The 14565-nt window shown below is 44.6% G+C and overlaps 1 protein-coding gene across 1 annotated transcript in view; it reads right to left on the bottom strand.

Moving 5' to 3' along the window:
• Positions 1-14565, bottom strand: part of LOC148136420 (serine/threonine-protein kinase N2-like) — an 85374-nt gene that overhangs the window by 14294 nt on the left and 56515 nt on the right. The window contains exons 2-3 of the mRNA XM_087983258.1: positions 7593-7893; positions 694-849 (exon numbers count right to left, since the gene is read on the bottom strand). Coding sequence (XP_087839384.1) covers positions 694-849; positions 7593-7893 — 457 coding nt within the window. The remainder of the gene's footprint in view (positions 1-693; positions 850-7592; positions 7894-14565) is intronic.

A 14565-nucleotide genomic window follows, 5' to 3' on the forward strand; every position in this document is an offset into this window, starting at 1 on the left:
TTGGAGGGCATAAGTTTAAGGTGAAATGGGAAGGATTAACAAGGGACTTAAAAGGGCAACCTTTTCATGCAGAGGGCGTTGCGTGTATGGAAGTGGTGGAGACTGGTCCAACTATAACATTTAAAAGGTTAGGTATATGAATAGGGTGGTTTTAAGAGTGATATGGGCCAAGTGTTGGCAAATGGGACTGGATTGGTTTAAGATATCTGTTCGGCGTGGATGAGTTGGCTGAAGAGTCCATTTCCAGGTTGTATAACAGTTTGACTCGAAAATGATGAGTGGCCTGTTTCTGGTCTGTGGATCCAATGTATTGTCTGCTTTTGAAAATTCAACCTAACAAACCCAAGTCAGCAAACTGATTGAGAGGAAACACATGCAACATTTGTGAAGTTAAGGTCCCAATTACATCAGCTGAACAACTCTTACCGAGCATCACAGCAAACTCAACAGGCTGAATGGTCTATTTTTGTTCCTGTTTCTAATTAGCTCCAGTAAGATCTCTTCCAGCATTCCAGAATACCAAAGTCATTTTCCTTTCTCTATTCACGCCCCAAAATAAATTGGAGTGATTGTTTCAAGCTTAATGGTTCTGAACTAAGTTGTGTGTCATGTGTTGTCAAGTGGCCAAGTGCAGCTTTTCACCCATATTTTCCAACCATAGCCAATAACATTCTCATGGCAATGTTTCCCTCACCTTCACAGGTGCACCAGAGTACATCTGGATCATATTCTCAGCTCCTTGCTTCACCTTCATCTCGATATTAAGCTGTTTCTCTAATGCCACAATCCGATTCTTGTTGGCAGTGGAACGAGCCTCCCTGCTCACAGTACCAGGTGACTGAGGTTCATCTACATGAAAAGGAGAAAACAGGGCAATCAGATCGTTCATGACCGGATATCACTCAACTGCGACAGAAAACACATGCAGAAAAAAACTCTCCAACTGACAATCAAAAGCAATGAGCAGCTACACATTGGAGCTGTCCGAGGCTCTAGACATCATGATCGAATAGAATTCCACAGCAGGTGACTGTTCAATCCACTGCAGCTGAGCTGGTACCTGGAAAGAGCCACCCAGTTAATACCACACTGCCATTGCTTTCCCTAATTACTGTAAATTCCTCCTTTTTAAATATCAATGCCAATCATTTTGAAAAGGGACAATTTAATCTGCATTTGCCACATTTCAGGAAGTGTGAACACGATTACAACAACTGTGGAACAATCATTCATCTATTTTCTGTTTTTTGTGCCAATTTCCTGAAATATCTGTCCTGTGTTACTGACCAGGATACCACTGGCTTCACTGACATGACTGAACAACTCGAATGTTTCTCCCCATCAACCTTTTTTTCGCTCTGAGGAAATACCAACTCTCCCCACAGAACTAAATTCCCTCATCTCAAGTTCGAGTTGAACAAATATCCCCTACATCCTCTCCAAACTAAAATGTCATGACTAAACTGGCCACACTGAGGCTAAATCTAAGATTAATAAAGGTTTAATGCAGCTTCCTTGCTTTTATATCCCACCCCTCCCTTCATAAAGTCCAGGCTCTTCTACATCTTTTTCACAGAATCTCTACAATGTGGAAACAGCCAATTAGGCCCAGCAAATCCACACCGACCCTCGGAAGAGTAACCCACCCAGACCCATTCCCCTGCCCTATTATTCCATATTTACCCCTGATTAATGCACCTAACCTACACATCCCTGAACACTGCGGGCAATTTAGCATGGCCAGTTCACCTAACTTTCACATCTTTGGACTGTGGGAGGAAACTGGAGGACCCGGAGGAAACCCAGACAGACACTGGGAGAATGTGCAAACTCCACACAGACAGTCGCCCGAGGCTGGAATCGAACCCTGGTCCCTGGCGGTGTGAAGCAGCAGTGCTAACCACTGTGCTGCACTCCAATGTCTTTTATAACAACCTTATCAACTTTTCCTGCTACCTTCTAACATTTGTGTACATAGATTGCCAATGTTTGGAGAGTTTCTAATTTTATTGCTGCTTATCTCTGATTTCGTTGCTGGTACGTTCCGCTCTCCTCTCGCTGTGCCACATCCTCCCCCAACTGTGTTAGTTAACCTCTCAACAAGAACTCAAATCCAGTTTGCAAACACAATTTGCCTGTAATAAATCTCATATCCCCCCCCCCCGCCCACAAGTTCTCCCCACCACGAACTTTCATGTTTTGCCAACACAATTCCAGTTCAATGCATCCTCAGTCAGCCTTCCGAAATAAGTCACAGGAGAGAGTCTTGCTCCGCTGCTCACTCCACAGGATCTGCAAGTCTTGCCCATTTTAAGTATATATCCTATTTCCCTGCAACATCTGCCAGCACCTTTTTAGACAATAAAATGTTGATCATTCTAAATCAATACATTAAAACAAAATCCCATTGTCCCCCTGCTAACTTCCTTTGTTGAGTATTTTGCATATTCAGTCTCCTGCCTATGGCATTTTCAATAAACTCTGATAACCTTTTACCGTCTAATAACTTCATCTTCAGGTGTCTTTCTTTTTTGCCCCATAGCAATTTAAGTTGGCTGAAGAGTCCATTCCAGGGAATGGGTCTGGGTGGGTTACGCTTCGGCGGGTCAGTGTGGACTTATTGGGCCGAAGGGCCTGTTTCCACACTGTAAGTAATCTAATCTAAAAAAAGTTTATTTGAAACCACAAGCTTTTGGAGCTCCCATTTCTTCCTCGGAGAGCTTGTGAGAGGGAATAGTTCGCACACAGAATTTATAAGTAAAAGATCAAAGGGTCATACACCTGATGTGAATATATTGCACAAACACTAGCTGCCTGAGGAAGGAGTGAGGCTCCGAAAGCTTGCGGTTTCAAATAAACTGCTGGACTATAACCCAATGTCATGTGATTTTTGACTAATAGGATCAAGATAATTAGTCCCTTAAACGTTGGCCCATAGACTTCCATCAACTGCCAAATGTATTTTACAGATTAGCCTACACATGATGTACAACGTGCGATGTCACAGTACCATATGACTCCATGCCAAAAATGGATTCCATCCATCCATCTGTATTTCTGTCACTGTGCAACTGAAAGTGAGCAGTATGGAAATATGGCCATAACATCTGTGATAGAGTGACAGAACCTCCTATGCACTCTGTTTGAAGAGTACTCTGATCATACTGCCAGCCACTTGAACTATACTACGTAGCAAGGTGCCATTTGAATGCTCTGCAGCGAAGGATTGGCAGAAATTGTCACAGGTCATAGAACCACCCGTTTGAACTACTTTGGAACTACCCTCTCCAGCCGCTTACAGCGGTGTTTAATTGTATGCAGCCCTCAGGGTCAATTTATGACCCACAGGCCAACTCTATCTGGACAGCGATAAGAATAAACACCCTGCATCCAACAAGCAAGCTCCCATTAAAACGCAGCAGAGAGTACAGTGGATACTAACACACAGCGTTCTGCTGGAACAAAAGGTACAGCTACTTTGTAATAGAACAAAAAAAAGCATTATTATGTTTGAACTGGGAACTAAAAGGTCATTTTGGGATGAGGCCAAGCAATTTCATTTGATCATGGGATAATGGTGTTGCTGGCCAGTATTTATTGCCTATTCCTAATTGTCTGGAGGAGGGCAATTTAGGATGGGCATAAATAATAATCTAGATTTGCTGGCTTCACATCCAGTTGCTGTCCCTCAGGAATCAGGGAGGATGGAATTGTGAGCCCTTGTTTTTCAGACATTTTAAAAGGGGAGGAAGTGAAACGTGAAAGTGTCCTCCAGCTGTCAGTGTTGGTATCACAATCTGTTGACCAATTGAAAAACTTGCACCACAGGAAGACAAATTACAGAACTGGTGCACACTAAAGCACACTTAGATTGTTGCTTCCAAAATGCTTCAAAGGGTCTCCATTTATTTTAATTTGGTGGCAGGAGATTCCCAATCCAAGGCAACTACAACAGAAGCCCAGTACTCATCTGTGTGTCCCCACCATACTCAATTCCATGGTATGAACTCCACAAACATCCATCATGTCTGTATTCAACACATGGTCAAATAAAAACAAAAGTTTTGACACGTTCAAGGAACATCCCTTCAAATACCATGTGACTGGCAGTGGACGGAAGGCAATCCATCAAGTCCACTGTCAGCTTTCTGTTTCCCACCTTGAGTGGCGCTTTTTTCCCGCTAGGTTGTGAACTAAACAGAAAGAATGGCACAAGCGTTCCATCTACGGGCTAGACTATTCAGAGGAATCTTTTATCAATTACATCTGGATCAATGATATTAATAGGTGCCAGTTTCTAATTTATTTAATAACTACGTCATACTCCAAAGCTTGAATATACACCCTTCCCTAATCTTTAACCTTATCCAGCCCGATGTTCCACCTGTCTACAGCCTCCTCTAGCCTTGACACACCTCCCTATCTCTATAATCCGCTCCAGTTCCTAAATATCTTACATAACACTGTAGCTCCCTCAAGCCCCAGCACCCCTCCTGCATCCATTACATACCACTTTGCTTCACCCGAGCTCCTAAAAAGGACCGTAAGTATGCACAGTACCAATCTGAGCCCATGCAAAGCACCTTTCAACTGTACAGGGTGTTGATGAGGCTTCACCTGGAACACAGTGTACAGTTTTGAGCCTTGTACTTAAGAAATTATAGGCATTGGAAGAGATTCGCTTGACTGACGCCTGGAATGAGGGGTTGACTTATCCAGATTATTTATTTGTTTATTCATTCAATGTTAGAAGAATGAGGGGTGATGTTACTGAAACACAAGATTCTGAGGGGGCTTGACAGGGTAGATGTGGGGTAGATGCCTCCAGCCCTGGGGGAAATCCCCACCTAGGGGATATTATTCTACAGCTCTCATTTAGAAACAATTTTTTTTTCCCCCCAACGGGCAGCGAATGTCTTAAATTCTCTACTCCGGATATTTCTGGAGGCTAATCATAGAAGTATTTAGAGAGGAGATAGATAAGTTTTTGAAAGATTGGAGAGTTTAGGGCTATAATAAGCTAGCAGTAGAGACGGGCTGAGGCATGTGGCAGATCAGTCATAATCATGTCTAATATTCAGGGTAGAGTTGAGGGCCAAATTAACCACTCCTAGTCCGATTTCTTTTCTTCTTTCTGAATGACAATATGTGACACATGGTATGCCACAGTGGCCTCATCTTTTACAACTTGTATAAGTAACTTAGATAAAGGAATATACGATTGCTAAATTTACCAATGACAGAAAGATAGGTCCGAAAATAAATTGCGAAGAGGAGACCACAAACTGGTAAAATACGCAAGCAAAAATCAGGCAAAAGCAGTTCAATATGGGAGGATGTTAAATTGTCCATTTTGGCTGTAAGAATGAAGAGGATGTGGACTGTCTAAATGGTGAGAGATTGCAGAGAGCTGAGATGGAGAGGGATCTTGGTGTCCTGCTACACGGTTAACAAAACATTAATCTGTAGGTACAGGAAGTAATTAGGAAAGCCAATAGAAAGTTTTGCGTCTATTACAAGGGAAACTAGTTAGAAAAGTAAGGAAGTTATACTTCAGTTATACAGGACACTGGTAGTACTGTGCACAGTACAAGTTACCTCATAAAGGGGAGGATAAAAAAGGATTGGAAGAGGTTCAGTGAAGGTTTGTGAGGCTAAACCCTGGAATGGAAAGGCTGTATTATGAGGAAAGGTTTGACAGGCCAATCTTATATAGGCTAGAGCTTCGATGAATAAGAGGCAACTTGATATAAACATAACAGCTTCAGGGGGTCTTGGCAGGGTCTATAAGGGATGTTTTAACTGAGAGTCGTAAAGTCATAGGGATGTACAGCATGGAAACAACTCTTCAGTCCAACTCATCCATGCCACCCTTAGATATGCTAAACTAATCTAGTCCCATTTGCTAGCACCTGGCCCATATCCCTCTAAAACCCTTCATGTACCCATCCAGATGCCTTTTAAATGTTGTAATTGTACCAGCCTCCATCATTTCCTCTGGCAGCTCATTCCATACACGTACCAACCTCTGCATGAGAAAGTTACCTCGTAGGTCCCTTTTAAATCTTTCCCCCTCTCACCCTAAACCTATGCCTTCTGGACTCCCTCCATCCAGGGAAAAGACCTTGTCTGTTTACCCTATCTATGCCCCTCACAATTTTATAAACCTCTATAATGTCACTTGTGGGAGAATTTAGACTACAGGTCACTGTTTAAAACTAAGGGTTCACCTATATAAGGCAGAGATGGGGAGAATTTGTTTCTCAGAGTCAAAGTGAGACAGCATGGAAACAGACTCTTTGGTTCTCAAAAGCCAGCAGGAGTATAGTCTGAATCATTTTAAAGCAAGGCGTAGGCAAGGGGATGGGGCGGGGGGGGGGGGGGGGGGCTGAAAGAGCATAGGCACCACAATGTGAAGTAATTAGATTAGCCATGATTTTACTGAATGGCACAGCAGGTTGGAGGAGTCAAATTAACTTCTTCTGTTCTTTAATCCATGGGCGGCACGGTGGCACAGTGGTTAACACTGCTGCCTCACAGCGCCCGAGTCCCGGGTTCAATTCCAGCCTCGGGCGACTGTCTGTGTGGAGTTTGCACATTCTCCCCGTGTCTGTGCGGGTTTCCTCCGGCTGCTCCGGTTTCCTCCCACAGTCCAAAAGTGCGCAGGTCAGGTGAATTGGCCATGCTAAATTGCCCGTAGTGTTAGATGAAGGGGTAAATGTCGGGGGAATGGGTCTGGGTGGGTTGCGCTTCGGAGGGTCAGTGTGGACTTGTTGGGCCAAAGGGCCTGTTTCCACACTAAGTAATCTAAAAAAAAAAGATTTGTAGGTATATCTCTCTTATTTGACAAACCTCACCTTCCTTGGTCAATTTTGAATCCACTCTACCATAGTACCTTCAATCCGGTGACTTTCAATTCTGCTAACAAGGTTATTATACTGTATTTTATCAAATTACTTTTGAAAGTCCACATGCACACCTTCAATTTGGCACTCTTTATTCTCCCCATTACTTCAGTATGGAATTCAAATCAAGTCAAACACAATTTGTCCACATAAAACCCATGTCAGCTGTCATTTATTAACCTCTTCTTATCAAGTGGCAATTTCCCAGATTTTGTCTCAAAGCTTTTCCACCATGAACGTGAAGCTGTCTGGCTTGTACATTCCTGAGTCACACCTTGCCTTTTCCAAGTGTTTTGTCAGTCCAAGTACCCTCTCCATCACAAAGATAAAATTAAAGTTGCACGCCCTATTTTCCAGAAGCTTTTCACTAATGGGGAACTCAGTTATTCATTTGATATCATCTTTGTACTCAAGCAATTCCAATTCACATCAGTGGGGTTGGATAGAAGCACACAGAGTAAAATGACCCAAGAATACTGCAAACATATTGACATTTCCATTCCTTAGACACAGACTATTTCTGATGTATTCCTATTGTATGCAGTTATTTCTGTGTGAAGAGATATGCTGTTCTAACCACTTGCTTTACTCTTATCAGGGGTGAATTATAAGAATATCAAATCTCGAAGGGGAACGACAAATTATGCTGCGTGCATATTTAATTGAAATACATATTCCAGAAATTACCTTGCAGTTCCTCAGGATCCTTCACTACAATGTGAGCATTTAGGTCTTGCAGCTGTTCATGTAAAATCTCCAGTTTTCGATTGGAGTTTTTCAGGACATGTTCCACATTGGACAAGTTCTTTTTGTCAGTGGTGGCTTTACGCAGGTTTTCTGCACCTTCTTTTATCTTCAGCTCTTTTCTGATTTCACGTTTTATCTGCTCTTTGGCTTCATCCAATTTCTGTTGGAATGAGGTATCGGAGAAATCCGAGTTCTGGTCCAATCGCAGTTGCTCGAAAATAGGGACATTTCCAGGGTCGCTCTGCAGGGAAACCAAAGCAATTATTTGGTATCAAAATCAATACTTCACACTGCACTGCAGCCTGATCACAGGAACATGGCTCAATGCTGAATGAGAACTCAGACAGGATTGGATAGGTACACGTTGCAATGCAGCTTTCATCAGTAAGTTAAAACAGGGGGTCCCAAATCAGGGATCATGACCTCCACCGGAATTATGAGATGATAATTTGAGGTCACAAGTTCTGAGGCAGCAAGGGGGACGGTCAGGCAGAGACTCCGGTGGGACAGTACAAGGATCAGTAATGACATTCACAAGCACCCTTCTGGTTTGCCAGAATTTTCAAAACCCTCTGAAGAGCATGATGGACGGGGTGAACCATGTCAGAAGTCACATGACACCCAGTTATAGGCCAACGGTTCTACTTGAATTCACACAAGCTTTTGGAACACAGTCCCTTTGACTGACTAAGGGGCAGTGCTCCGAAGGTTTGTGAGGTTTCAAAGAAACCTGTTGGACTGTAACCATGATGTCAAGTGACTTCCGACTCTGAACAGCATCCTATTCGGTCCCTCCCTCCCTACCTTATCCCTGAAACCCTGCATTGGCCCATGGCTAATCCACGTAACTTACACATCTTAGGACTGTGGGAGGAAACCAGAGCACTTGGAGGAAACTCATGCAGACATGGAGAGAATGTGCAATCTCCGCACAGACAGTCACCCGAGGCTGGAATCGAACCCAGGTCCCAGGGGATATGAGGCAGCAGTGCTAACCACTGAGCCACAAAATACTCTTCAGAGAATGGCAGAAAGAGAAAGTAAATACTGTAATACAAATAGATATATAAATTAATATAAACCAGCAAAAAGTCGTCCAAAAGAAAAGGATCCAACCTTCTCTGGTGGCAATTGCCACAAACAGGTCACACAAGTGTGCAGGAAGTAGCCATGCAGTCCATCATCATGTCTGCAGTCACTCCCTGAATGAGCAGCATAGCTGAAGGTCAGTTTCAGGGTCATCCTCTCAGCCTTCTCCTGGAACCTGCACACTTGTTTCTATTCAAATCATCAGCTCATCTCCTTTTGCATAACGCGATTGAACCTGCCTCCATCACACTTCCTGACCTGAAACACCGATTTCACAAAATCTTTTTTTTCTCACTAAGTATAGTCAGCGGATAGCCTGGACCTTACCTTTCTAATATTTACTTACAGGCAAATGTAAGGCGCTGTGTTTCAGATGGGATTTGATTGGGCCACCACCAGGCTTTAATCAAACACACATTTTATTCTTACAACACAGTTAAAACACAAAGAACTGACATAACTTCAGCTCGACTGAAATACTTATCAAGAGATGATTTAACTATTAACCATCAACAATAGGCAGCATCCCTAAACACAAGGCGAAGAAATTTGGCAAAGTAGTTTTATATTCATGTGCTATCTTCTCACTCCAGCTGTTAGTTCCACAGTCAGTTAGCAGACTGGAATTAACTCTCGTTAACTGAAAGCAAAACGAGATACCTTCCTGGTTCTGTGAGAGCCCTGACTCTACCCACTCAGGCTTCTTTTGTCAAAGCTAAAGAAAAACACCCAGGTATATCTCAAAGCTGTTTACCAACTGCCTGTCTGAAGGGTACATTCCGTCACCACGGTGTGCCTGATGCTGCATCTGGTAGCCTTCCTGCACTCTCCATTGAACCAGGGTTCATCCCCTCATGGGACTGAGTGGGCAAGATGCCTGGGTACGAGTTTGCAGATTGTTCTATGCATAGGCTGCCTTGCTGATCTTTAAGGGGCCCTACTCTCTCCCTAGTTACCCTTTTGTCCATAATGTATTTGTAGGATCCCTTTGGATTCTCCTTAACCCTTTTTGCCAAAGCTATGTCCTCTTTTTGCCCTAAGTCCCTCTTAAATACACTCCTACTGCCATTATACCAGTCTAAGGATTCACTCGATCTATCCTGTCTATACCTGACATATGGTTCCTTCTTCTTCTTAACCAAACCCTCAATTTCTCTTGTCATCCAGCATTCCCTATACCTTCCAGCATTCCCTTTCACCCTAACAGGAACATACTGTCTCTGGACTCACATTAGGCCATTTTTGAAGGCTTCCTGTTTTCTAACCGTCCCTTTACCTGTGAACATCCTCCCCCAATAAACTTTTGAAATTTCTTGCCTAATACTGTCAAAGCTGGCCTTCCTCCAATTTAGAACTTCAACTTTTAGATCTGGTCTATCCTTTACATCATGATTTTTAAGATGAATAGAATTATGGTCACTGGCCCCAAAGTGCTCCCCCACTGACACCTCAGTCACCTGCCCTGCCTTATTTCCCAAGAGTAGGTCAAGTTTTGCACCTTCTCTAGTAGGTACATCCACACACTGAATCAGAAAATTGTCTTGTACGCACTTAACAAATTACCCTCCATCTAAACCCTTAACACTATGGCAGTCCCAGTCGATGTTTGGAAAGTTAAAATCCCCTACCATAACTACCCTATTATTCTTACAGATAGCTGAGATCTCCTTACAAATTTGTTCCTCAACTGGGGAGAATACTGTAGAATCCCAATAAGGTGATCATCCCTTTCTTATTTCTCAGTTGCACCCAAATTATAGGAATATCCTCCCCAAGTACAGCCATAATGTTATCCCTAACCACTCTGCCCACCACCACCAGCACGTCTACATCCTACCCTATCTTTGTTACCATATCAGGGCAGACTCAGAATCAAAGTTACTTATTTTAAAAGATTATTTCTTTCCTCTGAAGCAGTTCTCGCATGCTACAGATGTAGCATGAACATTTGAAAGCTCCCTACCTAATCTGAGACACCAGCTTGCAGAAACTCAAACAGAGGAAAGCTGAGTGAGACGTGTTCCTGCCTTTGCTGGGTGAACTGAGAAGATGGCCCCGAGCAAAGTTGCAGGAAAAACAGCCAAGGAGTTCACAGTTATGCCTGCAACAACATATCATGAGGTAACCCGGCTTGGTTTGTTATTTTCTTTCATTTATCCCTTAACCCAGAGACCCAGAATAATGTCCTGGAGACCAAGGTTAGAGTCCTGCAACGGCTGATGGTGGAATCGGAATTCATTACAAAACATCTGGAATTAAAAATCTACTGATAATCGTGATACTATTGCCGATTGTTGGAAAAACCCACTGAGTTCACTATTGTCCTTCAGGGAAGGAAATCTGCCACCCTCACCTGGTCAGGCCTACATGTAACTCCAGACCCACAGCAATGTGGCTGACTCTCAGTTGCCCTCTGAAATGGCCAAGTGACCCATTCAGTTGTACCCAAAGTCTCATTGAAATGAAACCGGATGGATCACCGGACATCGACCCAGGCACTAGAAAAGACATTGGCAGAAACAGCCCTGTTGACCCTGCAAAGTCCTCCTCACTACCGTCTAGGGTTAGTGCCAACACTGGGAGAGCTGTCTCACAGACTAGTCACGCAACAGCCTGACACAGTCATAGTCACGGAACCCTACCTTCCAGATAACATCCCAGACTCCACCACCACCATCCCTGGATAGGTCCTGTCCCACCGTCAGGACAGACCCAACAGAGGGAGTGGCACAATGGGATACAGTTGGGATGGGGTTGCTCTGGGAGTTCTCAACATGGACTCCTGACCCCAGGGAGTCTCACAGCTACCGGTTAAACATGGATAAGGAAACCTCCTGCTGATTACCACACACTGTCCTCCCCCAGCTAATGAATCAGTACTGCTCCATGTTGAACAACATTTGGAGGAAGCAGTGCGGATGGTAAGGGCACATTATGTACCCTGGGTGGGGGATTTCAATGTTCACCACCAAGAGTGGGTCAGCAGCAGGACTACTGACCGAGCTGGTCAGGTCCTAAAGGACATCGCTGCTAGACTGGGTCTGCAGCAGGTGGGGAGGGAACCAACAAGAGGGAAAAACATCCCTGACCTCACCCTTACCAATCTGCCAGCTGCAGATACATCTGTCCATGACAGTCTCAGTAAGAGTGACCATAACACTATCCGTGTGGAGACAAAGTCCTGCCTTCACATTGAGAATAACCTCCATCATGTTGTGTGACACTATCACCACGTTAAATGGGACAGACTTCACACAGATCGAGCAACTCAAGACTGGGCGGCCATGAGGCGCTGTGGGCCACCAACAACAGCAGAGCTGTACTCCAGCACAATCTGTAACCTCGTGGCACGGCATATCCCCCACTCAACCATTCCCATCACGCCAGGGGATCAACCCTGGTTCAATGGGGAGTGCAGGAGGGTATGCCAGGAGCAGCACCCTGAAGATGAGGTGTCGACCCAGTGAAGCTACTGAACAGGACTAACTTGTACATCAATTCCTGAAGAAGGGCTTATGCCCGAAATGTCGATTCTCCTGTTCCCTGGTTGCTGCCTGACCTGCTGCGCTTTTCCAGCAACATATTTTCAGCTACTTGTACATCAAACAGAATAAGCAGCATGTGATAGACAGAGCTAAGCGATCCCACAACCAACAGATCAGATCGAAGCTTTGCAATCCTCTCATGTCCAGTCGGGAATGGTGGTGGATGATTAAACAATTCACTGGGAGGAGGCAGCTCCACACATATCCCCATCCTCAATGATGGAAGATCCCAGCACATCAAGGTCAAAGATAAGGCTGAAGCTTTCACAGCAATCTTCAGCCAGGAGTACTGAGTGGATGATCCTCCAGTGGTCCCCAACAGTCTCCAGCCAATTCGATTCACTCCACGTGATACCAAGAAACAGGGTTGGAGACACGGAATACCTCAAAGGCTCCAGGGTCTGACAACATTCCGGCAATAGGACTGAAGATGTGTGCTCCAGAACTTGCCGCTCCCCTGGCCAAACTGTTCCAGTACAGGTACAAGACTGGCATCTACCCGACAATGTGGAGAATTGTCCAGAAATGTCCTGGACAGCAAAAGCAGGACAAATCCAAACTGGCTAATTACCGCCCCATCAGTCTACTCTCCATCATCAGGAAAGTGACAGAAGGGGACATCAACAGCACTATCAAGCAGCACCTGCTCAGCAATAACCTGCTCAGTGACACACAGTTTGGGCTCCCCCAGGGTCACACAGCTCCTGACCTCATCACAGCCTTGGGTTCAAACATGGACAAAAGAGCTGAATTCCTGAGGGGAGGGAAGAGGGACAAGCCCTTAACATCAAGGCTGCATTTAACCGAGTGTGGTATTAAGGAGCTCTGGCCAAACTGGAATCGATGGGTATCAGGGGGCAAACTCTCTGCTGGACAGAGTCATGTCTGACACGTAGGAAGATGGTGGTGGTTGTTGGAGGTCAGTCATCTCAGCTCCAGGACATCTCTGCAGGAATCCCTCAGAGTAGTGACCTTGGCCCAACCATCTCCAGCTGCTTCATCAATGACCTTCCCTCCACCATAAGGTCCAAAGTGAGAATGTTCAGCTCCATTCGCGAACCCTCAGATCCTGAAGCAGTCCGTGTCCAAACGCAACAAGATCTGGACAATATCCAGGCTTGGGCTGACAAGTGACGAGTAACATTCACACCACACCAATACAAGGCTTTGACCATCAGTAACAATAGACAATCTAACCACCTCTCCTTGACATTCAATGGTGTTACCATCACTGAATCACCCACTATCAACATTCTAGGAGTTCTCATTGATCAGAAACTCAACAAGAATTACCACAAACACACAGTGGCTACAAGAGCAGGTCAGAGCGGCAGTAACTGGCCTCCAGATTGCTCAAGCCTGTCCACCATCTCCAAGGCACAGGCCAGGAGTGGGATGGAATGGTCCCCACTCGCCTGGATGGGGGCAGCCCCAATAACACTCGAGAAGCTTGACATCATCCAGCACAAAGCAGCCGCTTGATTGGCACCACATCCATGAACTTCCACTCCCTCCACCTCCGACGCTCAGTAGCAGCAATGTGCACTATCTACAAGATGTACTGTAAAGATTTATCAAAAATCCTCAGACAGCACCTTCCAAACCCACAACCACTTCCATCTAGAAGGTCAAGGGCAACAAATACCCTTCCCAAGCCCCTCCCCATCCTGATTTGGAAATATATCACTGTTCCTTCACTGTCGCTGGGTCAAAATCCTGGAATTCCTTCTCTAAAGGCATTGTGGGTGAACCCACAACAGGTAAACTGCAGCGGTTCAAGAAGGCAGCTCACCCCCACCTTCTCAAGGGGCAACTAGGGATGGGTATGAAATGCTGGGCCCAGCCAACACCGCCCACATCCCACGAAATGAATAAATAAATAAAACTGGTGCTTGTCTGTCGGTGTTTTGTGTGAACAATGCTGAAAACGAATGTTTCCGGTTTCAAGGATAGCTGCTAATCAGGTTTATTGCGCTGTTTAACTTTCTCCCTGCCAATGCTCGATTGTACTTAATAAATTGTTAAGTCTTTGTAGGTCTTTGTTAAGTTACAAAACTGGTGTCTGGAAATTAATTATCTACAGAGTCTGGGATTGGTTATCCAAAAGTCTGGTTAGGAACCATTGGAGTGATTATTTAGGGCTCTTCGATGGTGCAGTTTTACTGCATTGCAATTAGAGAGAGAGAAAGGTTGTCTGTCTTCATGTCATAATGTGTAACCATTGTCGTTTGCCATAAAATAAACTCATCTGGTCCATTTGTGTTCTTTAGGGAGGGAAA

This window comes from Chiloscyllium plagiosum, unplaced genomic scaffold, assembly GCF_037043375.1.
Source record: "Chiloscyllium plagiosum isolate Xiang-an unplaced genomic scaffold, Cpla_swu_hap1 HiC_scaffold_45, whole genome shotgun sequence".
Classification (NCBI taxonomy): Eukaryota; Metazoa; Chordata; class Chondrichthyes; order Orectolobiformes; family Hemiscylliidae; genus Chiloscyllium; species Chiloscyllium plagiosum.